At 31.5% G+C, this 25,361-nt stretch overlaps 6 protein-coding genes and 1 further gene across 7 annotated transcripts; 3 read left to right on the plus strand and 4 right to left on the minus strand.

Moving 5' to 3' along the window:
* Nucleotides 1-373: 373 nt before the first annotated feature.
* Bma-let-607 (bZIP transcription factor family protein) lies at nucleotides 374-3,058 on the plus strand (the record flags this gene model as incomplete). Its single annotated transcript, XM_001898621.2, has 9 exons — nucleotides 374-647; nucleotides 800-882; nucleotides 1,002-1,080; nucleotides 1,146-1,268; nucleotides 1,450-1,628; nucleotides 1,702-1,770; nucleotides 1,954-2,197; nucleotides 2,514-2,613; nucleotides 2,707-3,058. The coding sequence occupies 9 exons, from the start codon at nucleotides 374-376 to the stop codon at nucleotides 3,056-3,058; spliced, it is 1,503 nt and encodes a 500-aa protein (XP_001898656.1).
* Nucleotides 3,059-8,628: 5,570 nt separating this feature from the next.
* Nucleotides 8,629-9,111, plus strand: Bm526 (Uncharacterized protein; the record flags this gene model as incomplete). Its single annotated transcript, XM_043081063.1, has 2 exons — nucleotides 8,629-8,753; nucleotides 8,964-9,111. 2 exons carry the CDS (start codon nucleotides 8,629-8,631, stop codon nucleotides 9,109-9,111), a joined length of 273 nt encoding a protein of 90 aa, XP_042936997.1.
* Nucleotides 9,112-10,115: 1,004 nt separating this feature from the next.
* On the minus strand, nucleotides 10,116-11,103 carry Bm10232 (uncharacterized protein; the record flags this gene model as incomplete). The annotated part of the gene is made up of 3 exons (XM_043081064.1): nucleotides 10,116-10,240; nucleotides 10,423-10,678; nucleotides 11,053-11,103. 3 exons carry the CDS (start codon nucleotides 11,101-11,103, stop codon nucleotides 10,116-10,118), a joined length of 432 nt encoding a protein of 143 aa, XP_042936998.1.
* A 1,281-nt stretch (nucleotides 11,104-12,384) lies between these two features.
* Nucleotides 12,385-16,502, minus strand: Bma-hxk-1.3 (uncharacterized protein; the record flags this gene model as incomplete). The annotated part of the gene is made up of 10 exons (XM_043081065.1): nucleotides 12,385-12,474; nucleotides 12,678-12,837; nucleotides 13,123-13,242; nucleotides 13,459-13,611; nucleotides 13,738-13,850; nucleotides 13,971-14,162; nucleotides 14,297-14,515; nucleotides 15,782-15,972; nucleotides 16,170-16,272; nucleotides 16,437-16,502. The coding sequence occupies 10 exons, from the start codon at nucleotides 16,500-16,502 to the stop codon at nucleotides 12,385-12,387; spliced, it is 1,407 nt and encodes a 468-aa protein (XP_042936999.1).
* A 1,686-nt stretch (nucleotides 16,503-18,188) lies between these two features.
* Nucleotides 18,189-20,749, minus strand: Bma-rpn-8 (uncharacterized protein; the record flags this gene model as incomplete). Its single annotated transcript, XM_001898624.2, has 9 exons — nucleotides 18,189-18,341; nucleotides 18,444-18,587; nucleotides 18,870-19,032; nucleotides 19,108-19,199; nucleotides 19,318-19,446; nucleotides 19,806-19,862; nucleotides 19,994-20,079; nucleotides 20,192-20,336; nucleotides 20,639-20,749. The coding sequence occupies 9 exons, from the start codon at nucleotides 20,747-20,749 to the stop codon at nucleotides 18,189-18,191; spliced, it is 1,080 nt and encodes a 359-aa protein (XP_001898659.2).
* Nucleotides 20,448-20,518, minus strand: Bm16845. Its single transcript, XR_006228118.1, has one exon. The product of XR_006228118.1 is annotated as a pre-microRNA Bm16845 (primary transcript).
* A 523-nt stretch (nucleotides 20,750-21,272) lies between the features above and the next one.
* On the plus strand, nucleotides 21,273-24,966 carry Bm10228 (the record flags this gene model as incomplete). The annotated part of the gene is made up of 12 exons (XM_043081066.1): nucleotides 21,273-21,342; nucleotides 21,476-21,578; nucleotides 21,943-22,037; nucleotides 22,155-22,301; nucleotides 22,533-22,630; nucleotides 23,061-23,154; nucleotides 23,270-23,363; nucleotides 23,551-23,640; nucleotides 23,712-23,805; nucleotides 24,218-24,352; nucleotides 24,702-24,774; nucleotides 24,869-24,966. 12 exons carry the CDS (start codon nucleotides 21,273-21,275, stop codon nucleotides 24,964-24,966), a joined length of 1,191 nt encoding a protein of 396 aa, XP_042937000.1.
* Nucleotides 24,967-25,361: the final 395 nt, after the last annotated feature.

A 25,361-nucleotide genomic window follows, 5' to 3' on the forward strand; every position in this document is an offset into this window, starting at 1 on the left:
TACGTTAATACCTAAATTTGATCTATAAACTAAATGAACTGAATTGTCAGAATTTGCTACAATTATCAATCACATTCTCTGTGTTTTTGATGCAAATTGTTCCATTACCAGTAGCCTTTTATATACTGCTAGTTGTTTTTGTATACATTAATCAGTTTTTTGTCCGTTTAGCAAGAAACATTCACATATCAGTATATCAGTAAAATCTCGATGTTTTGCATTTAGAAAAAAGACGGTATCGTTCGTACATACGTGATATTTTAGTGGACTGCCAACTTTTAAATTTCACTTTTCAAAAATATTCGGATGTCTGGAATTGCAGAAAAAGAAAATTTTTAATGCATAAATGTGCAGTATTCTTATTTCAGGTGGGATGGAGAGTACACCATTCGATCTCGATTTGGATAAAATATTAACGGACCCACATACAGACTTGATGTTATCCGGTGGCAACTCCTCAGATGTTTATAATCCATTTTTATCGAATGATGATCCTAATCTTGTCGAAAATAATTCGGAATCTAACGGGTCATACATATCGCCAGTGCCATATTTAGATGGTTCGAACTGTTTGCTGGATAGTTTATGTTTACAGTTAGACGCGCATGAGAATGTTGAAGAGGAACATTCCTATGCGTCCGTACGAAGTAAGTTTTTGTGAGGATGAGTGGGTGAGTTTCACGAGATTTCGTGACTTGTCACTGTCTAATCGTCTTTATGCATGCATCCAGTTGCTGTTGGCTTCCTGAATTATAAAATGAATTTTTGAAATTTGAGACTTACTGTAATTCGTTTTTAGCAGAATCGGCCACATCCTCGATATATGGAGGAAGCAGTTCCATGGCTTCGTTTCTACAGAGTACAGAGTTTGATGTGCTTCAAGTATTTTACTTTTATTCTACTGATTTAGATTTCGTCTTTATTTCCTTACTTTTTTAATAATACTTAACCGGCAATGAAGTGCACGAAACTTACTTCATCCATTTAATTTCGGTATTTAGGAAGCAAGTAGAGAAATCCTTGAAGATTGGAACAGTGAACAAAACTTTTTACCACCACCACAAAGGGAAAATAAAACAGGTATGTTTCCTCTAATGTGTGAATTGAGTATCTTGATAATTGTCAGTGTTCATATATATCTTTAGAGCATACTTTAAAAGCGGTCTGCTCTACTCCTTCGATTGTTTCTACGCATAAAGCGAATCGGTTCAATATAATTGAGATTAACAAGAAGACAAGAACGCCATTTACTCGAGTTGGCTCAGGAGGTATTTTTTTTTGTTGACACTTTCATCTCTTATCATATTAGGACCGTTTATATTCTTTGTTCTTATTGTTTTTTACTATATCCTATATATTGATTATTTGGTATTTTTTAGCACTAAAACAGAGGTTTAAGACAAATAGCGGATCAATGATAATTCAAAGTATAGTTTTAAATATCTTTAGGCAAACGGAAATACTCACCACTTATATTGACCGATGAGGAAAAGAAATTATGTAAAAAGGAAGGGATTCGGTTGCCAGAATATTACCCGTTGACAAAAGCAGAAGAAAGAGAACTGAAGCGTATACGTCGGAAAATTAGAAATAAACATTCAGCTCAAACAAGTCGCAAAAAAAAACAAGTAACTTATTATTGGATCTCTACTTTCTTTCTTCAAGCTTGTTTATATTTTGAATTCATTACGAAGCTTCCAGGACTATATTGAAGCACTAGAGGACCGCGTGGAGAATTGCACTCAGGAGAATGAGGAACTGAAGAAACAGGTATCTTTTTTAACTGTTCCATTTTTCGATTTTTCGTCGCTTATGATCTTGTTAAGTTGTGCTCAAATGAGAAAACGGGAGTTGTACATGCTAAGGATTTCACATATCGACCTTATTCTTTTTTCTTACTTTATAAATGCTTCATTCATTAGAATAACAAAAATGAAGAACAAGCAGTTGCAGGTGGAACATCTGAAAATATTAAATTCAACATATTTATCGCAGTTGCGAAAACTACAAAGCATGGTTGCTAATGGATCGAAACGAAAGGTACATGCTGGTACTTGCCTTGCGGTGTTGATGCTTTCAGTATGCTTACTTGCTGCACCGAACTTGTCACCTTTGTCGAAAAAACGTAGTGAAGAAGAAGCGGAACAGACTATAGCGTCTTCGATTCAGCTATCGAAACGAACTCCTCCACTTGCAGGTCAGTTGTTTATAGTCAATTTGTTTAAGAGAAACAACAGTTGTACAAACGGGAACATTTATTTATTCATTTATTGAAGTGATCAAGAAAAATATTTAATGGAAAATAAAATGATTTGTTATTATTGTTAGGAATGATTATATATATATATGCTAGAAAAAGTGGTAGTTGCCGGTCCGAAGACTATTTTGAGGAATGATGATGTAATTCTTTATTTCATTCAGAGCCATACGAATCAGTGAGCACTTTCTAAGAAGAATTTTCATTACTGAATCGAATTAAAATCGTTGATAATAATAACTAAAAATGTTTTAAGGACGTTCGAGATCGCTTCTGCAGTTTGTGAACTCTGTTACTGACAAATTTGATATTGATTTTTGTGGTGAAGAAGAATATGAAGATGTTTCTGTTGCCAAGTTTGTATTCTTTTTCTTTTGCTAAAATATAGAAGGACAGAAACATCCTATGTTCTATTAAACATCGGATCTCTTTCTAACAATGACATTTAGTTTGGAGGATCAGCGAATGTCATTCAAGAATAATTCACTAAGACGCAGAGAGAAGCGCATTACGTTTTGGAATGATAATGTAACAGTGAGAGCACAGCAACATCCTGTTGAGATGGAAAGCAGAACTCTCCCAAATTATGAATGCGTTAGAATTGGAAGCTACACACGAAAACGAAAAGTCTTACCTCAAGGAAGATTAAATCCAACTTCACCAGACAATAATAAACCATGGATACAGGCAATGAACAGTGAGGAATATAAACATGCAAAACTATCTAATGGCTCTACGCTTCGTGTTTATACAAATCCTGGCAGTTATGTTTCAATGAATTCAAAACGTTTCAAAATATAGCACTATAACTAGATTTTAAACTTTATTAACGAATTGAACGAAAAGAATGAATTTTGAAAGGCTAGAGCTATCAAAGCATAGTCTAATATTAGAATGAATATCTTCCACTAGTGAAACAAAATTTCTCTTGAATGTCCTCAAGAATATTGAGTAAATGGAATAAAAAAATTGTTTATAGTTTTCACTTTTTGAGATCTATATATACGGCACTTCCAATATGACATTTTTAAATAAAATGCGAAAACTTTCCTTAACTTTCATAAATCAGTGAAGATCCATTGGCCATTTGGCCATTTTCCTTTCCAAACTCGTATCAAAGCGACGGTTTTGGAATTTATTTCACATCAAACTTTTGGATGATTACGGACTTCATATTTTGTATTAATTTTGACCAACTCTTCGGTTAATTTTTTCCCTTCATTTTTATTAGTTATATTAAGTAACTCTTCTGGTTTTGTTTAGAATTTTCACTTTTTTTAATATAATATTTTGTTCTCTCATCTGTTTACACTATGTGATATCTTTTCTTTCCCTATGTGAAAACACAAAATGTTTTTTGGGTGATATTTTGGAGTTTTTTTTAATAAAACAATTTTATAAATTTCATTCTATCGCGATTTGTTTCAATTTTGCAAATATGTAAATCGAGGATTGGATGATTTTAGAATTTTTATTACCAATTAGTTGGTAATAAAATTAGTTGTTAGTGGGGGTTTATATGCATGAGTAGGAATATTCGAGACTGTACGTTTATAAGGATTCTTTAACACTTTTGATGCCTTCTGATTTTGGTGTTACTCAGGCTTTCAGATATTAGCTACGTTCTCTGGTCTCAAATAATCAATCTCGATGTGAGTTCACGCTGCATCATCAATTTAATATTGTTGATTATACATCCACTCCAGTTTCCATCCTCAACCTGTCCTATTTTTTATCACTATGCAGGGGAAATGCCCTATAGCGTACCAAACGCTGTTTACAACACAAAAGTATTGTAAACCAAAAATTCAATTTTTTTTTTTTTTTTTTGAGTTATACGTTTAGTCTCCTTTTTTGTCAAATTATTGCAATGAATATTATATAAAACTGGAGATAAAAACTCAGTCTGTTTCACTTCTCCGATGTGACGTAAACATAAACCTCTAAATATTTTGCTAGCGGTAATGTCGGATGTTTCTTGTTTTCCAGTTCGTATAATAATTAAGAAGCAAGTTAAGCGATGTAGTCGAACTAATCTCAGTTATGTTTACTAAAAGATAGGATGTTTCATATCAAATACGATTGAAGTTGACATTTTGATATGGCTTTGATGAATGCTAATCAAACATGAAAGAGTTGCACATGTACTTTAAATGAGATGGGAAAATGCAGCACTTACGTAGTTGTTGCAAATATTTTGTGTTTCTCGAGATACTTTACTGAGAGTTTTCATCTTTTCTAATTTTTGTAGATAAAGCTGGGAATTAGATTGTTTCCCGAGTAAAATGTTTTGAAGAAAAGTCCGCAATTTTTTCAGAAAGTTACTACTCACTGTAGAGGAACATTTTTCTACTGTTTTCAAAGCAAATCCAAATTATTACTCGGTTAAATTTCCGATTATCAAATTCTATGTTTGGAGTCTGTCTATCAATGAATTAATACTGCGGTGCCTTTCATATTTGGTGTCTCTATCTTTTTGTTTGTAAAACTGAATGTCTTTGTCTCTTCAGTAAACGATTTATCATAAACATTAAATAATATCGATGGTAATGGTTGTCTTCTGTAGTAAACTGCAAAATCATTTTCATATGTAAGTGCTGCCTTGTCATCTCAGACCAGGTAATTAAATTCTTTATGAAGTTTGCGGTTGTGCTGCACTGTTGCATCCGCTTAAGACTTTTATGAGAAGCCTTTCTTGCGTTAAAATTTCAAAATAAATTCATTGAACAAATTGATTATTTCTAACATAACATAACATAACATAACAATAGATGTGAGTTTTGTTTGATACGCTTATGAATGTAAACAGAAGGGCAAAAGATGGGATCCATTTACTAAATATATAACAAAAATATAAAAAAAGAATTGCTTACCTAATACATATATCGAAAAATGCTTACATCTACTTAAAGTACTTAAATCGTGGCGTGCTTAAAATTGATTTCGTATATTTTCAAACATATTAATAATGGATATTTTCTTTATTTTTGGACTAATTATAATAATTAAGTGGGATTATTTAAACTAATAACCATTATTACTACTAACTAAATTTATATGTTAAATTTATAGTAATAATAATAATAGAAATTGCGTTAATAATAATAAATTATTATTATTGTAATTTATTATTATTATATATTATTATTATTGTAATTTATTATCATAATAAATTATTATTATTATCGTTATTATTTTATTTTAATATATTACCATCGTTATTATCAATTATTAGTTATCAGTTATTAATTATTACTGATTAAAAAATAAAGAAAAGTGGGTGATGGGGAATGCACTGAGAAAATTAAATGCAGTAATGAATGCTTTCAACGTTTGATTGTCGATCAGTCGAATCGATATGAATCAGTACTGTGGCTTATAAGGAAATGCTTTCACCTTTCAGATACAGCAAGGGTTCCTTTATTACAAAGTGCCCTTCATTGCTTTAATTAAAATATCCCACTTGTCTGCTTAAAATGTTTATTTGTATTTCCACGCCGAATACAAACATCCGTTTGGTTGATTGGCTTCTTTCTTCTCCATACTTTATGATATAATTGAACCATTTCCCAAAATTGATTTCGTTCTGGGTCACGTTTTATTATTGGAAAAAACTATTTGCTTATTAATTAGTGAATTATTCATTCGTTACGTATTTTTTTAGAAATAATCTTACATTTGAGTGAAATGCAGCTGTATCAATTAAGAAGTATAAGGTGGAGATTGCAAGCGGAAAAGACAGTTGTAGCCACTAATTTCAGTACTTATATTTATACGTCTTTTTTTGAGATCTTTTCAAAAATATGATTCATTGTCTTTGAAGTTCCGACTTAGAAGAATGTGAATGAGTTAAAAAAGGAGAATGGGTTTATCAGAATTATTATTATTGATTACAGACATCATGCATATATGTTGCAATGCTGGCATTGATGATTTAAAGTAATTTATAAGAACATATTTGCAGAGAAATATAGCGATACCTTGTGATATGTGGATGATGGGTTGATTATTCTTGCTGATGCAATACCCCTGGAACATCGTTAACGTTGACTGATATCGCAGCGATAACCTAGATCTGCTTTTCTAGGTACACTAGTAGTGATCGCTGTACTCATTCATTCATCGTTATCCTCTTCAAGGAATGGTCCACATTTCATTGCACTAATTTCTCTCTTATTATTTTTTCTCTTAACATTTTTAATTGTTAATATTATTTATTATATATCTCTGATGTTATTAGCAGTGTCTTTTGATTCTGCAGTGATATTTTCCTGATAGAATAGTAATAAAATCTGAAAAAGACTAATGAATAATTTTTGATCAGAAAAAAACGAAAAGACTATTTATAAGTAATTTCAAGGTATGAAATTAAGACAAACCGGCCTTTCCAGATTTCCTTATAATAATTTTGAGACTTTTAGCGAATCTTTAGCGAAGATAATTTGTATTATTGTCAGATAAGATTGGCGCATCATGGAACATTACGGAAGCTCAGAAAAGTTTATCCTTCATCAGCTTCTGACCCTCAATCCATTAGCAGATGGTTAGAAGCCGATAATGGTCAGAGATTTCCATTCTTGAAAAGCGAATGAATAGTTGATTCAAACGAAACAGGGTAGTGCGTAAAGTCGCACAAAAACACATTTTAGCATTGTGTTTGGCTTTTTACTTTCATTCGATACTTAAAATTTTAATCTAGAATTTTTTTCTACTCTTTAAGGTTGGAGAAAATTCCAATTCTAAAGCTAATCAAATTCATCAGGAAAAAACTCATCATTTGCAATCTTTTCCCTTTCTGAAGGTCTGAATCAGTATGCTTTCCATTCCATATTTGTTGTAGTCAAAAGTTCATTTCTTATTTACTTAGCATTCCTCCAAGAAATAGTAATAAATGCTATGGCGTGACATGATATAAACGAATGAGACCATATCCAATATGTCGTCGATACAATCAGGTGAGAAAGACAGTTGATATCTTCGAGTATTAATTTGATAAGTCTGAGCCTTTTCCGTGATACTGTTTTTTTAATAGGTTATGAAAACATATAACATAATGCTGAGAGAACTTGTTCATCTGGAATGTAGTAATAGTTAATAGTATTGATAAATGAATTTCAAAAATTTCGAAAATAGTTTGATTTCTTCAAATTTGACCAGATCAATTACTCTTAAATAGTCAAATTTCATTGTTGTATGTATTATGCACTTTCGATTTTCGTAATAAAGATCAGTTTTTCTTAATCATTTTCTATCCTTTCCTTCTGATGTTTACTTGTTAAATGCTATCATTCATTGTTCAACATGAATTTTGATAGGCTTTTACAACCAAATGTCTCACTTCAAAGCTAATGTGATTTTAAAAATGTCAAACCTGAAATGCGAACTGTTTTGATACTATAAAAGCAATGATCATCTGAATGATAGTTATGTAAGGTAAGGGATTTCTCGCTAATTAGCAATTAATTACCATCATACAGAATAGCAATTTATCAATTTATTTCAATTTTTAAATATCTGTTTCGGCTTCTTAACTTATGTTAGTCGGATTTTCTGAGAATGGACATTTGCAATATTTTAATAATTATTTCTTTCTCCTCGAATTCAAACACTTCTGGGCCATCACTGTTATTATTATATTGCTATTTTTTATTATTTGACGAGTGATATGGTTTCTTCATTTTTTATTATTTGGAAAAAGACAAATTTCTTCTAAAAGTACACTTAAAATCGATCACTTAGCCTGCCGTTTTTCTTGGCTTTTTCTTGGCTGCAAAGAAAGATAAAATATTATTTTACACAAACGAATTTTCCCGATTTATAGAAATGCATCAATGGTTTGCTTCCATCGATAATTGTTGCAAGATGTCTGCGACATGACGCATTAATTTCATTTTGTTGTAGATTCCTACTATTCTGATAACTTCAGATCAATTTTTCTCTGTGTAAATATCTCTCATGCAGTGCAGATCGTTCTGCTAGAATATTTTTTTTTTCTAAGCAATCGGAAAATCCTTCTAGTTCAGTTCAGCCACTCATCCAGGTTAGAAGCAAGTCATAGTTGAATAGTTTGCAATTGAAGCTATTGTGCTGTTCATCGAATTGCTTGGAATTTCACTCAATTTAAATGAATGAAATCGCATTATCTCTCTTCTTTACTTCACGGATATAAAACAAACTTCTTTTTTAATCCAGTGAATAATTAATTTGTTCCTTAATCTTTGTGCCTTGTAAATCAACCTTTTTAGTTCTGACCTTCATTTATAAAAAATTCAACAAGAATTTTAGTAGCCTCAATTCCTTTTTTTGACATGCATTTGTCAATTTTGGAAAATTGTTGAGTGAACAGTAGAAAGCATTGAGGAACACCGTTAATGGAATATGAGGAATTGAAACAATATCTCATCATCGCTGGCACTATTCTACTTCTGTTTACTGTGTTTATTATAATTTATTGTATTTTCAAGAAAACGAGAACATTCTCTATTGTATTCCCCGTGTAAGTTCAATTATTTTTTGTTTTATTTATTGCAGAGTAGCATTGCAATCTCGTTTTGATCCTTTGAGTAAGTAAAAAGCTGGACAAAGATGGAGAAATCTGGAACTAGCGATCATTATAATCTGTTCATCCGATCAGTTCTAATCATTTTCATTAGCTTTTTTTTTTTTTTTTTTTTGAGAACGAGGACAACTGCAATCAAAGTTTTAGGTCAAAGCCGAACAATGGTAAATCTACGTTGCCAGGTATCGATGATAATGCAATGGGTGATGGAAGAAGTATATATATAGAATTGAAAAAGAAAACTATTGGAAATTTAAACGTAGTCACCTTGGAGAATGAAAGCGGACTCATCTGATTCAGTGCATAATTTTCTAATTTGTATTTATATTTTTGAAGAAACGATGATGTAATTAAAGATTTTCAAGTTATGCTAAGATTAAAATATTCAAATGTAGCTTCAGTGATATGGTTTTGATTTTAAGCCAACATAAAATTATATATATACTTCGATTTTAATAGTAATATAAATGTTCACAATGATTAACTGTTCCTCGTGAAATATTTGAAAAGTGACAAGCAGCTTAAGATATTTTGAAAGACGTTTTCATCGTCTATGTGTGTATATGTGTGTGTGTGTGGTAAAATTGCTGAATTCATACTGCATAATTTTATTTTTTAGCGCAAAGAATTGAATCCTTTCTTCCATTTCTCTCTTTGCTCTCTTTCTGAAATTTGAGTAATAATTGCTTTCTATATTATTTTAACTTAACTGTTTCAGCGCCATCAGTAAGAAAATCAAATCATCTGAATAGAATTTTTTCATTTAAACTAAATTTTTCGTGGTTTAAGCAGACTTTGGATTTTCAGGTAAATTTAGGAAATTTCCATTATTTATGATGAACTTAATGACAAAATAATCGGATTATATTCGACTTCATCTACACCTAGCTATTATGAAAAGTTACATGATGTATTCTCAAGTAATTAGGCTGAGAAAGTTAGATGAGCTCACCATAAAGCTTTCAAAGACCACTAACACTTCGAGATGAAAAAGTAGATCGTCTCATGATAATCATTATCTACCAATTAGTTTTTCATTGATAATGAACTCTTATCTTTCTTATGAGATGTTTCTTTCAGTTTATCAAGGAGTATTATTTGTTTTTATCATTGTCAAAGCTTCTTTAATCAACAATTTCACTTAAATATTTTACTTCAAATGAACTTCTATGGCGTAGTTAATAACTTTTATGCATAAAATAAATTAAATTCATTATTTTAACCAATTTCTGTATGAGTATAGTAATATCAATCCGGCATCATTTTTGCCATCGTTGGATTTCTCCATTATCACTTAGATTACTCTTCCTCAGCGTCGTTGGAACTTCGCAGTATCACTCTGGTTGCAGACAGAAGAAAGAATACCAGCGCAAGTGAACACGCAAATAGTGCACCCACTGCTATTCCCACTAATACCGGTTTTTCTTAAAAGAATATCTTCGACTAATTAGTTCTAGTTTGAGTTCTGTAAATTTTAGAAATTGTCAAATATTTCGAAGAGTTAGTTGAAGATCTAACAATCAACTGGGAATTATTTCTTGTAGATTTTCTCAGAAGAAATCTAAAGAAAAAAAAAAATCACTCAAAACATGTAGGAAAAGCTTACCAAAGTTCCTTCTATCTTTACGCTTTGGACCAGGAGGGCCTGGTGGACCAGGTGGACCTTGTTCACCGGGTGGCCCTCTTTCTCCTTGCAGTCCTGGAGGACCTGTGGGACCCGGTGGACCCCGTGGTCCTTTCTTACCTTGTGGACCTTCTACAATATTGTTTGCAAGTTCACGCTTTAATCGTCGAATTCTTTGGCTATCATACGAAGTACTCAGATCAGATGGCTTGATATCTCTCTGACACAGGACACAATGCTAAAAAGTTTTCACATAATTTGCATAGTTTATTATTAATTAAGACTGATTTTAATGCTGGAATTTGGTGGTTCAACAATAATAATGGCTTAAAAAATAATCACTAGGTTATTGAAAATAGCACTGGGTTTTTTGCAAAAACTCAGAAATTTCTACTAAAATATGAATATATTCCCATATAGGAATATGCGAGTCAAATTTAAAAACATTCCCAAATTATTATTTTTTCCTGGATTTTTTAATCGAAGAAAACATAAGCAACCTAAATATAAAACATCAAGAATTGTATAATTTCAATGATTGTTGATGGAAGTTTCTTAAACGCATTTTTAATTATTTCACAGACTTATTGTAATAAACGAGTAAAAACTTACTAATTTAATGAAATAAATTATCAAAATAAGTGAAATAGTTTCCAGTTGCATAAATTTCTTATTGCTGAAAATAATTCATGATAAAATTTGTTTCGTTTCATATAAAATTATGTTATTGATTTTATAAGTCATACAGATAAAATGATACTTATTCCGCTCGATGCTTTAAATATCTTTGAGTAAAACATCGGAACCTTAAAATAACTGCTTATCAGAAGCACAGTAGCACTAAACGTCTTGCAAATTCTATTATGTATAAATGAACCAACCATTGGTTAGAGAATACGATAGCTTTGCATGATAAAAAAACAATGAAAATTTGCATAGCCGAAAGTGAATTTCATGCAGAAAAGTAATATTTTGTTAATGTTATCTTGTAAGTGTATTCCTTGTCTCTCTTGCAATTAATTATAATAGAAGTAAAAGTGTTAATTGCTAACAGTTGCTTCACATAACTAGACTAAGCCAAAGTAAAGTTTGACCATTATTACTGAATATTTCTCTTACTGTTTAGTTCCTCTCTTCACTTTTCTCATTGCTTATATATCTTAAATTGTAAAACGCATCTGATGAAGTGTAGATGAAATGGATATTTTTTTACAAGTTTGCAAAAAAAAAATTGCAAATTGACATGTCTACATGAAAGCATTTCTTGGTGATTAGAGATTTTCATCCCAATTTCTTCATTTCTTATTTCGTTAATCGATTTCACTTTATCTTAATAATTTTAATTTAAATTAATAATTTTAATTATTAAGCTGTACCTTAATAATTTTAATGAGTCTCATCATGTTTCTTTTTTCTTTTTTTTGAATTCATTATATTTTTTTTGTTACATAAAATTGTAAATTTGATGGCAAAGGAAATAAGGGAAATGAGAAGAACAGCTGAGATTAAAGTTTTGTTTTAGTGAGTAATCACTATTATGCTCAAATAATAATATACTGTTAACATTCGTTGTTAATTTAAATTGTTCTTTTTTTTTTTTCAAACATTAATTCACATTAATATTTGTCCATTTGTACATGATGTAAATTCATCGAAGGAGATGAATTTGAATTGTCCTGTGTGAGAGGTATTGTGAAGAGATATAATAAATGAAGTGACCGATGTTCATAGACTAAGATACGAATTAATCAAACAAAAGTATGAAATAATTTGCTGGTTGCAAGAAATCATCAACCAATGAAGAGGTCGCAATCTTATTGATAAAATGTAAGAGTTTATTGGTAGGTCAAAAATTAGTTGTATATTATAAAATATGCTATCAATGTTATCAGTAATCTCGGTGACTGTATTGACAGTATTTTGTTTTAGCAATTATCCGTTGGTTTATTCATGTTCCTTCCTGATCCGATCAGCAACAGCAGCGACAAGTGCTGCTCCACGACCGCTTCCATCTTCCGACAGCATAAGTTGGTACTGGAAAACTTTATTCGGTCAAATTTTTGACAAAATGTAGACTTTAATGGTCATATAACAGAGATGTTCACCACTGCTGCCCCCTTGACTTAATTATTTTGAAAGGCGCTATTTATTATCTAAAAGGAGTCTAAATTGAACTGGGAATTTTATTAAATAAGTTCAGGTTATTAAAACAAAATTTAGCAGAAAATTTGACATACATCAAGATTTTTTGGCAATAAGTCATTGATTTTCGCATCAAGAATTTTGTCGAATTTCGGGTGAAACCGATACACCGATCCATCTACTCCCACTGTTACAAATTTCTTTTGCATACGGGTCAAAATACATGATATGCCAGCTGCAGTGAGATATGCAGCCCTAAAAATGCTTACTCTGTTAAAAGTAATTAATGTGCTAGTAATGAAAACTCAATTTAATTTATCATAAATTTGATTTAACTGATCAACATTTACCAAATTATCAATAATCTCTAGTTTTACTTATTACCAATTTATTCGTTAAAGAGGTATTATCTTTGAATAGAGAATAAAGTTAAAAGAAATGTTAATAAAATGCCACTTAAGATTATATTTTTTTCCTGAAAGGAACCAAAGATAAAACAAGGATGGAAAGATGGCTTCCTAGAACCAAAAATGAAAGTACCGAGTGCTGACCACTTCGCAAACATATGCAACATGAAAGCAATCGCTATCACTTATTTTATTAATTCCGATTTGTTGAAGGATTTGAAGTGTTCTTCGTAAATCGCCGAGACCCTTTTGTCTGAATTAGTCATAAAATAACTGTAGAAAGCATTTTTAAAAATAACTAAGATATTACTAAGAAATTAAGAGTAACAATATAAGAAATCAAGTTTTTGCTAATATTTATTATCCCTATGTTTTACTTTTACCGTCTCTTTTTTGAAAAGCTTGATTCGAATGACATAAAAAACCATTTGACAATTCATAAATGATATCGAAAAGGAAAAAATTGAACTCCTCAATATCGGAGACAAATTTGGTTGGAAAACAATTTGGCTTTGAAATAGCTTCATAATCACCATCGAAGAGCATTTTCTCCTTTGCAAGTTTTACAAGAACAAGGCGCACAATCTCTCCCAAGTACATCCCAGAAATCATCTTTTCAAATCTTCAAATATACCTTATGACTTCTAAATAGTAGTCATATTTTAATAAAATAAATGGAAAATAAACTCTCAATCTTATTTTACTTTATAAGTTTGAACATTCAAGTCTATCAGAAGAGCTAACTTACAGATGTTTACCCGGATTGATAGATCCACCATCGACGTCTCTGTCAAATTCTGTGCGAAGAAAATCTATGCAGCCATTATCACCAAAGGCTCCCCATTCTATGTTTATAATCATCTAAATGTATTTTGATCTATAAACCAGAAAGCAATACATAAGTGTCGGAATTATCTTCAATTGAAATCTAATAAAATGATTAGTTTTCGTTAAATTATTAAATTATATTATCAAACTAACTTCTTTTGGATATTTGTCTCTGTCAAATCCATATTTTTTGAATTTTGGGCAATTGGATAGCTTTTCCATGTAGCAGGCATTTGTGCCAGTTCCAAGGATAACACCGATTTGACAAGTATTGTCTTTAAAGGCACATGCCATCAAAGTGCCAACTGTATCATTAAGTAATGCTACTACATCAATACTTATATCCTAAAATTTCAACTATTTAATACCTGAATTATGCATTAATTTCAGTGAAATAGAAGGTTTAATGAAATGCAGAAAAGCGTTCAGCGATTGAGCAAAGAATAAAATATCACATAGGAAAATGGACAATGTTATACCTTACGTCGATTACACGCATCTCGAAGGAATTGAACGACGTCTTGGCCTTCCACTCCTTTCGCATTGAAACCTTTCGTCCAATTAATTAGTTTGCCAGCGGTAAGGTTTTCTTGTTCCACGGGGAATGAGAATGTGAAACCGAGAGGCAACTCTTTGGATTCTTTTAAATTATGTTCTTCTAGGAAATCCGCTAAGCATTGGCCAATATGATCAAATAGCTATAAATCATAGATGGCCAATCCAATTTATAAATAATTTTTTCTATACACAACTAGACTTGTCTGCTCGTTGCTGGTTTACTTGAAGTTCTTAAAGTAAATATTCCTTCTCTTATAAAGCAAATGCGGAAATGACTGCTTTAGCTTTTACAGCATTAATTAAATTAGTAGGCAATTATTAATCAAATTAGTTTCTTAAATATTTTATGATTCTGGCTAATAATCTAAGGATTTCTCCAAGCCGAATAGTACTGTAAAGAGGAATAGTGTCATCCCGTGACTGTTGCTTAACTTCGTAGTCATATTTCAAAGATGAAGCAATGAAAGAAGAAAACTAGTCAAATCTGGTTAATTTTTCATTGAAATCGTAAATTTAAAGTGCTTCAAATCTATTCAATCATGAAATGGAAGACCATCAATTCACCAAAGCAGGTTATGATTAAATTTTTAGAAATGGCTTTTATATTTGAATTCGTTATAAGCAAAAAAAAAAAAGACAAAATTCTGCTTCCAATACGAATTAAGCAATTATGATTTTGGATAGTTTAAAAGTAAGCTTCACTTGTTCAGTCTGATGAAAATACGATCAGTTATTGAGCGTATTGAAGATAATGAAAATAAAGACTATATGTCTAATTTATCTGACTCTACCGTTAGTAGAAAACAGAACATTTCCGGAATTTACAACTAAAGAAATGTCACCACGAAGTTAATCTGTTGCCACTTTTTTTTGCTTTTCGCAGAATCAAGTTGTTTTTTCGTGATAATATTTTGAATTATTAAGTTATTAATATAATATGGTGACAAAAACTAAGAAATTGAGAGTTCTGATTGTAAGCAACAATACAAGGAGCATAGAATTTGGAAATAAACCGCCAACTTTTATCAAAATTTTATATTTAACTTCTGGATGAAGTATGGTTGTTGTTGAAGTTAGAAAATTTTGGCTATTAAGAAAATAGAAGATATTGTTTTCCTGAAAAACCGAAATCCGTGGAATTTATTAAGTTTCAGTGCCCTCTTTAATTAATAAATCTCTAATTATCTTGGTCTATAAATAAGCAAATTGTTCAGTCTAGTAATCAGTTATTCAGTAGGTTGAAGAATCAGATAATTAGATCAAATAATTTTATGCATCCTAGAAGGGATTAGCAAAAACGTAACTGCAGTATGCAAGCAAGTTCTGCAATTTGTTTGTTTCTGTTTGATTTGAATGCAAGTAAATTGCAAGTATTTCGGAATACTTAAAAAGAATATAAGATATACCGCAGTGCCAACACCTCTCATAATTTCCTCAGGTATACGATATACTTTACCAGTCATCTCAGCTACATCACCCTTCAGTTTAATCAGCAACACTCGAAAATTGGTACCGCCAAGATCAAGTGCCAGGAAATCGCCTCGTTCCGTACCGTTCGGAACTGCCCGAACGAACGATGGCAACATTTTCAGGCAACCTGTAGTAGAGAAATTCGTACGATACCTATTCTTTTCTTGCATTCATAATTTTAAGTTTGAAAATGTTATAAAAAGATTTTTGAGACTTTTGTGTCACATTTCATTTATCTTTTGAGTAGAAATCATCCTGCAACTTTACGCTTTAAATTATTAGCATTACAATCAATACACATTATCATTTATATCAGTGTCTTACTGGACTCGCCCCGCAAGCCCCGGTTCATTTCGTCATCCATGATTTTTGACACTTTCATAAGATTATCATCGGACAACATGAACTTCTCGCATGCTTTTTTGATCTGAAACTCAAACATCAACCAACGAATTTCCATTTATTGTATTACTGATATCTATAGCAATTTCTATGCCTGTAATATTTCAACAAAAAAAGCATGAAATTGATCATCTAGATCATTTTTTTAAAATAAGTTTCTTGTACTACTAAAGTAAGTCATAAATTTACCTCTAAACGAACTTTGTCTGCATCCGGGTTTTTTAAGTCGGGAATACTAAACTGGTTTCTCGGCATTTAATTTCTGAAGGTTACTACCAGGTTAATTTTAGAAATAACAGTGACTGCCACAATTTTTAATTTTTCAGTTCGTCAATGAGCTTTCGAATGCAAACAATTTATTATAACCCTCCCACATTCTAATCCAATCTCAATAATATTTAATATTAAAGTTTCAGCAAATAGGCAACGAACAGTATAAAACTCAGCTAACAACTGCACACCAATATAAAATGAATTACTGCCAATTAACAGAAAATCATCAATTTATAGCTTTTTTTTCAAGCTCATTTAAATAAAAATTCCTTGTGCATTACATTTAGAAAGTGACAAATTAGCTATGAGCTGTACCTGTACTGTATTCTGCTGTATACCCTGCAATAAAATCTTGCATTTCGTCCCAGTTTTCTTTCATTTGCACAAAAATCATTGAGAGCTGAGATTGCAGAGACTAAACATAGTGGTGTGGGAAGACGTAAAATAATTCATTAAAATCTAACAAAATATTTAATACGATTATGACGATGCACTCCACTTCCTTTTGATCTCCGCTATGTAAATTGTTTGAAGCCACAATTTTTGAGATGGAAGGAAATCACATGTGGAAATACTAGCATTTTTAAAAATTGATATTTCTTTTCACAAATTATCTAGATGTAAAATATTGTTAATGGCTCATGTAAAATTTAAAGAACTTATTGTCCTAACTTCAATCAATTATTTGTGGATATGTGGGCAAAATTTTTCAGTACCGCAACCATACGTAGGCTCATTTTTCTCGAATCCTCAAATTGTTTCATTTCTCGTGACTACAAAGTTAATCAAGTAATAAAATTCTGAACACAACAGCTTATTCGACAAATATTTAAAAGTGAATCCACTGAGCTTAACAATGACAGCGACAATGATCTTTATATTTTTGAATGTGAAAGGTAAGCATGATCTCTATCAGTTCCTTTATGATCATTTCTATTTCTCAACGCAACTTGCGTTTTAAATGATAGAAATTAGTATACCGCATTACAGTATGTTCTCCGTACATTGATTATCTCATCGAATATCGAAGCAATATCGCACAAATCGAATAAAATGAAAACTTTAAGATCAACAGGCATCGTTCTTAAGCTAATAATTGCAAAGAATAGCTGAACAACTGGTAATTCGATAATTCCAGCTCTTTAAATCTGGCAATCAAATAGAAAAATCTTTTTTAATACAATCATAACATAGAAGAATATAATTAAGTGATGTGATATCCGGCAAAGTGCAATCACTAAACTCTATAATTCAAACGAACTAACTGTTGTAATAAAAATAAACGAACTGGAGTTGAGAAAAATATCTTGAGTTAACTTTTTTAATTTAAGATGAAATTTGAATGATGAACATTTCGGAAATATTTATCACTCTTCACATTAAATAATAAAGATTAAATTTGATCAGTAATGACAATCAGGATACTCAAAAACAGTGCATGCATTTTCTCAGAATGACAAAGGCACCATACAAAAGTCAATATTGAAAAAAAGACTTGAAGGGATTTCTAACTTCACGAACTTACTAGATGTGATCCTTCAATCACTTATTTCCATCTTTTTCTGCCAATTGCTTTTCATCCTTTTTGGAAAAATTCATAGTACCATAAAAGAACAATCGAGTGATAAATGAAGTCAGCAAAAGAAATGATCATAAAGACTAAAGTAATCACTTTCTAGTTGCTTTCTCTTTATCCTTTTCTTTATCGCCTTCTTTGTCGTCTTTTATCTCCTTATTTTCTTTTTTTTCTTCTTTACTTTCATCTTTCTTTTCTATTCCTTCACCTTTATCTTTATCTTTTTCATTCTTCTGTAGTGAAAGCTGAAAAAAAAAAAAATCATTAAATGAATTCAACGCTTTGAACGTTTGAAAATATGTTTTCAGAAACTTTCTTTATCTATTTATAAAAACTTCAGGAATTACCTTATTATCAATGAGATTATGTAGAGCAATCACAGTTCGTACCAGAGATCCCATATAAACGCACATCAACTGGTCATTTGTCTGCACATTATGTGCTTCAACAAATTGAGGTGATGTGACATCCGGTAAAAGATTCAATACTTCCTCAATACAGAAAAAGACTGTTTGACTGAAGCAATTTTCAAATTGTAAAAGTTAATATAATCAAGTAAAACATGACATATTCTATTCATATTTTTTCCTCCTTATTATTCCATCATAAGATCTTGAATCTCTAATTTTTTGGTCGGATCAACTAAGGGCAGGTGCAGTCATTTGCATCTACGATTGAAAAAAAAAATGGAATTACGATGAAAAACCAAAAGTTTCGATATCAAAATATTCAATAGTATAATGGACTTCACTGCACAGAAATAATAAAAGTACCTGTATATAATAGATAACAGCATGATTGATTGGCAATTTACCCTCGGCTACCTCATGCAAATAAGACTGCAAATCAAGCAACTGCCCATGTAAACCTCTCAATCCCATTAATTGATCAGTGATTCTTTGAGAAAGAGTTCCTGCGGTCTGGTCTTTGATATCCCTGTAAAGTCAGAAATTTAAGTGAAAAGCTATTCCACTTCTTGGGAACTAATACAATCGAAGAGAAAAAACTAACCTCAAAAGATGCTCAACTCCAACTTCTTCGGCTTCTTCGGCACCGATTTCACTTGGAACATGCTCGAAAGTTTTGATTGGTGGTGTACCATCCTAGAAGATAGTCTTAATACAAAAAAAAAAAAAAATGCAGAACGAGTTAAAAATATACCAGTTCAGAGATCATAACTCCTATAAATAATTCTTGTCAAATTACGAAAAATAAACATACATCATGGACTTCTTGCACTTCCACATAAGCTTCCGTTGGTAACCCTAAATCTTTTGGTTCAGCCTGTATAACAACAAGAACAGGGTTACATGTGAAGCGTTTCAATTGCTCGTTGATCACAATGTCATTCTAGAAGTTCATAAAAATAACAAATAAACCGAAGAATATATTAGCCAAAAACTTAATTTCTGGAAAAGGCATAAGCAGAATCAGACCGGGTTTCTTCATTCATCCTATTCAGAGCCCAGTGCTACCCGTTATGATCATCACATTCTGCAAACACGATACAACGAAAGGAATCGAACCACGTCCAATTATTGCAAACCAAAATCGCAACTGCTGCACTATTTCCCATTTTCATTGCCAAGTATTAAATACCCTTCCCCTTTTCGTTTCTATCCAGAATTTAGGTACAATAATGGTAAATTCAGTAATCAGAGAAATTTACGGACATATTACACACATAAATGAATCGAAACTCTGCTAACCTGACAGAGTTTTGGACCAGTATGGTACCATCCAACGATTTTTTCGCGTGCAGCAACCTTAACAGTAGTTCATAAATCATAGGTAAAAAGGAAGACAATATAAAAGCGTCCATATGTAAAAAAAAAAAAAAAAGCCTAACACACCCCCAATAATCTGTTTATTTATTGACAAAAAAAAAAATACTTACTTTGTGGAACATACCATACATGCTCTCTAAATAATCCATGTCGAGGAACCAAGTTTTCTTGTCTCGTTCATCCTCATCAAACGGAACTCAAAACAAATAACTCCAGCAACTAGTGAGAGAGTCAATAATAAAATGTAAATGTAAGAAGGAAAAAGGAAAAAAAAAAATAGATGGAAAACGAAGCAAAAAGGAATCTACCAGCAAAGCTATTAGCAATATCTAGCGTCCTATTCGGTTTCATGCTTCCTAACAAAACGCCAACCACACGTTTCACATTTTGAGTTTTACTCACGCGATTGAAATGATCAACCACAGACAGTAACACAAGCGGATGAACCACAACCTGAGTAATGTCAAACTCTCCATTATTTTACTCTTGCATGAATCTTAACATAGTTTTCTTAGCATAAATATAACATAACTCACTATTTTTAGATGACGAAGCATTTTTATTTCCCTCAGGAAGAAAAGTAAAAAATGTAAGTCAACATTTGACTTACATTTTTTACTTTTTTTACTGAAATATCTATCCAACATTTGGAGAAATATTTCATCCACAACCGCTTGTTAGTCTGGTTTTGATTTTTAACATTTCCTACCCCGAAAAGCAGATAAAAGCGCACTAAAACTTCATAAGCAGCAAACCTTGGAGACATATAAATTAACATGAACATTACTGGCACAGTGGGGTTTGACAGTGTCAACAATCTTTACCACATTATTCACTTCCACTTCATCTTCCTTGTACGGTGCCATTCTGGAAGAAATTATTCAATTTAGAAGAATACGGAAGAAAAATTAACTGGAAAGAAAATACATTCGTTTAAAAATGCATTCAGCACTTCAAAATTTGGTGTCCAAAAATGAACTTGAATTTGAGGAATAAAATATTTCAGCATCGATCAGTTTAAAACTAGTAAGCATGTGAAAGCATCGAACAAGATAAGATTTCCTAGGTTAAAAGGAAAGAGAAAACTAGCAGGCTGAAAAAATGTATAGATAACAACCGAAGGTAATTTTGTTGAAATTAAGAACATTTTAGCCAAAATAATAAATTGGTACACTATTAGCTATTCTTGAAAAGACTATCAGAGATGTAAGGTTTAAATTTATATCGAATGATGAGTGGTAAACAATTAATCAAATGAGACGAGACAGTCCACTCCACTCGCATGCAAAGGAGAATAAACACATTCAGGCTATTTGATGCTGGAGGACGAACCAAAATGCAGTGAAGAACGGTTCGGGCACTGTAAGCCTTAAACGTGTGAATACGTCAATGACAGTTCTAAGTGAGGAAACACCGAGCAGGGAGGAGTGTTTCGTGACCCTTAAAAAGATCCCAAAAGGTTCGTTTTGTCTTTTTAGCATTTGTATGTAAAATACCATCACTCATTTAAAAATTAACAAATATCATATAAAGTGAGTTGTTCTGTTCAAATTTCAGTAGTTTCCACTGATTGATAACTATTTGATTTGTAGTTCATGGACGTGCAATCATCGGTGTATCTTACATACAGGATCCTTATTCATTGGAAGACTACTTAATTACATGCGCACATGATTCCTTGAAAGTATGGCATGTGTGAGTTCCCTTTTCTTATTCTTTTTACAAGTTACAGACCAGTATTTAACTTTTTCATATTTCTAGTCCTTAGATCTGTTTTTTGATAACATAGTTTGAAATATTAAGCTGCACTTATAATTTTTAGCATTACTATAACCGAAATCGTAACAAAGTAATTAAATAAAACAAAACGAGAACTTCATTAGAAGAAAACAATAAATTGAAAAATAGCTATGAAGGGAATATGGCTTAATTTAATAAAAAAACACTTTTTTTTTTTCATAAATCTTTAAATACAGATGTGGATTATAGCATGTTCCTTTGGCGTAATTCTTAAAAGGAAATATGGAAATTTGAAGATAGTGAAAAGCTCATACTTTAGGGATAAAAGTGACCCAGGTTCATTAACTGAGAAGCAAGAAATCAAAGGATGGAGGAGCGGAGCGCAGGATTTTGATGTTACACCTGATGGCGCAAGTACAATTTTTTCTCTTTCGAAACATTTTGAAGCTAAAGTTGGACTTTGTTTTTTTACAAATCAACATGTTTAGTCATCTTTTCATCCTAATTTAAGAATTCCAATATTTGCTTTAGTGATAGCAGTTGTTGGTATCGATTCTTTATTGCATGTGTTTAATTTATCCTTATCTGACTTCACATATAATGGCGATATTTTCAATATGGGATTCATGGAACAGTGGTATGTCAGAATATCACCTTGCCGAACTCGTTATCTTACAGGTTAAATATGTTAATTTTTTTCAATTTCAGAAGTTTGCTTGATACAATGCTTTACTATATTTATTTATTGGCATAAAAGCAGGTAAAGGAGGAAGGATGTTAATTTTAGCTTGGCATTAAAGATCCTGACTACAGTATAGGAAGATTACTTTCTAGATTTGTGAAAGTCTTTCATTGTTTTTGAACTCGCTTACATAGTGTAAATTATTTATGAATTTCTCTGTGCTTTAGTAAGTTTTTCTGGATTTCTGTCGCGGTTATCTCTGAAAGGTGCTGCTGATAATAACCTCAGTTTTCCCGGAGCACGACAGGTTTCTTCGTTATCGTATGTTAGTGTTTTCATTTTTTTTCCTTCTGAATTAAATCGAAGAGATTTTGAGTTTTTACAACTGATTTCAAAAGACAAAATTTGAGTTAGTATAACTGATTCTACTTTTATTAATCAAAACAGTATCATGTCAATCTCTATTAATCAAAAGAGTTTATTTCTTTGTATAGCACAGAAATCCTTGCTCTGGAATTTGAATCAGATTTTGGAAGTATTTCCTATGCCCCGCTGATTGTGAAAGTCTTTTTCATTCGGAAAATTACAGAATGTAACGATTTTTTTTGATTGTCGCTTAGCTCATGCGATATCCAAGGCCAAATTTTTATCTCTTTTAGTTTAAGCTATTAAGAAGTTATGTTTCAGTTCATTTTTTGATTCATTTAAATACTTATGTTGGGACACTTCAAACTGCTATTTTCACTGCATTTTAGAGCCCAGACAATAAAATGATTGCTGTAGCTAACAATGAAGGCATTGTCACGATACTCAATGCACCAAAACTTGAAATTCGGTTTTTTTTTGAAGGTTTGTTGCTAGAATACGAATTTGTATGATCTTTCTTTCCCTGCAGAATGCCAGAAAAGTTCATTTATTGCTGAGTTTATCTATAATTAAATCTATAATTAACTAACATTTCTAGCACATGCAATTAAAGTGAGGGCAACATGTTTTTCTCCTTCATCGGATAGTTTGTTGACTGGCTCAGATGATAAGATCGTCAAACTTTATACGATGTGAGTTTTTCAAGGACTTATCCTCAGTTGAATTTTTGAAAGAATTTCCTTTTTTTTTTAGTTTTTATTCAAATTCCAACTCTGATTAAGATTCACAAAGAGCCAGTTGACCTTTTGTGGAGAGCATAAAAAGTGATTATAATGATTATAATCACTTTTCGTCGTACTCAATAAAAATCTATTTTAGCCGTATAGACAAGGCACAACTGGTTAAAAGTTTTTGTGGTCATCGAAGTTGTATTACGGCAGTCAAATATAACTCTCGAGATCCGCAAATGTATGGACTTTGTTTATTTTTACTTCCTTAATCCGTATATTGTATTTGTATTAAAATCTGATTAGTTAAAGGTTTGCAAGTTCATCGAACGATGGATCTGTAATTCTGTGGAGTACTACACAAGACTCTGCACTTCACGTTTTTCAAGGAGCTCATGAAGGAGTAGTTAGTTTCTGGTCATCCATTTACTTAGCATAATGTGAATTGTTTGTTATAAACCAGGATTAAAAGAGTTTCAGGAAATGACAAAATCTCTTTTTCCCCGAAGTGATAGTTACAAATTACTTTGAAATTATTATGGTTCTGGAAGCTATCTGTAGTAGATTTTGATTCTCAAGTCTTGAGTTTTTTTTTTCTCTTAAAGAAAAGAGAAAGCGAGCATTCCTGGTGCTTTTTTTTTTAATGAGATGGTTACATTGGAACATTTTTTAATTAAAAAAAATTAAATTGTCCTTCCAAATTCACCGTTTCGTATGTTTCCGTAGCCTATCAATTCCGCTCAAATTTTGTATCTTAATTTGTATCTAAGATAACAATAAGAGCTTCAGAAAAACGGTAACAGTGAATGCAATTTAAGGTGAAAAGTCTTTCATTTTCGATAGATGGAACGCATATAGCCAGTGTTGGTGAAGATCGTGCAATTTGTTTACATCGCTTAGGTAACCAAAAATCTGTAGCAGAACTTGCTGAAAGCAGCTGGTCAACCAGTCAGGTGACAAATTGTAATTTCTGTATTTTCATAAGCTTCATTTGAAACTAGCAGTTATAACAAATAGTCACTAAAAGTCTGTAATGACGAATTTCTGGTCGTCTGACGACTAATTTTGTCTGAAAGCTCAGACTCCGACCGTAAAACATTTACGGTAACATATTACGAGATTTACTAGGGCAATTCATGCATGTAGTTTTCTGTCCATTTTTGATTTCTGTGTTTCAAATGAAGTTTTGACGACAACAAGAATTTGCTTGATTTACAATTTTGCTTTCACTTAACTTTTTCCTTTTTCGTTACCGGTTGCCACTATACATAATTTTTGTTAGAAATCTTACTTATTTATTAGGAACTTCAAAATGAATGCAGCCAGCAAAAGGACTATAATGCAACAATTGTAAGCGGGAATTCCATTTTAAGAGGTAAATTCTTTCCAAAAAATTGGTGCTCCTTTTTTCATTCCTTTTATTGTTAAATTTACCGTCATGTGAACTAGGAAAATTTTTCATCTTTTAGCTCCCGAAAATAGGAAAAATGGTGAGGAAGAAGACGAAATTTTAGTAAGAGCGAGGAGAGATTTGGAAGGAATAAGTGACGAAGCATCACCTGAATGATAAAGCATCTTGATGCATAGCAAGTTGAACTTTGTCGTTAATGTTTAATATATTTTTATTAGATCGATAATTAGTTTCTTGGCTGCAAAAAGAATGTACAGTTCTGTGCTCGCTAGATATCTTTTGTTACCGTATCAAGTATTTGGCAAAAAATTGATTCAAGTATTTCACTACTGATTGCAGATTTAAAATTATCCGAAGTGGAGGGCATAGTTCTGAGATACATTTAGACTTATGCGTTCCGAAAAAGTTGACTTGTAAATATCATTATTCTACAATTCATGGAGAAATTAAATTTGAAAATATTAAGAACTAAAGAGGCTGTTGTTGTTGTTATTTCTTTGCTAAATCTTTCAATTATTAAATAAACAAAAAATAAAGTACAATAATTCACA

This window comes from Brugia malayi (assembly GCF_000002995.4).
Source record: "Brugia malayi strain FR3 genome assembly, contig: Bm_v4_Chr3_scaffold_001, whole genome shotgun sequence".
Classification (NCBI taxonomy): domain Eukaryota; kingdom Metazoa; phylum Nematoda; class Chromadorea; order Rhabditida; family Onchocercidae; genus Brugia; species Brugia malayi.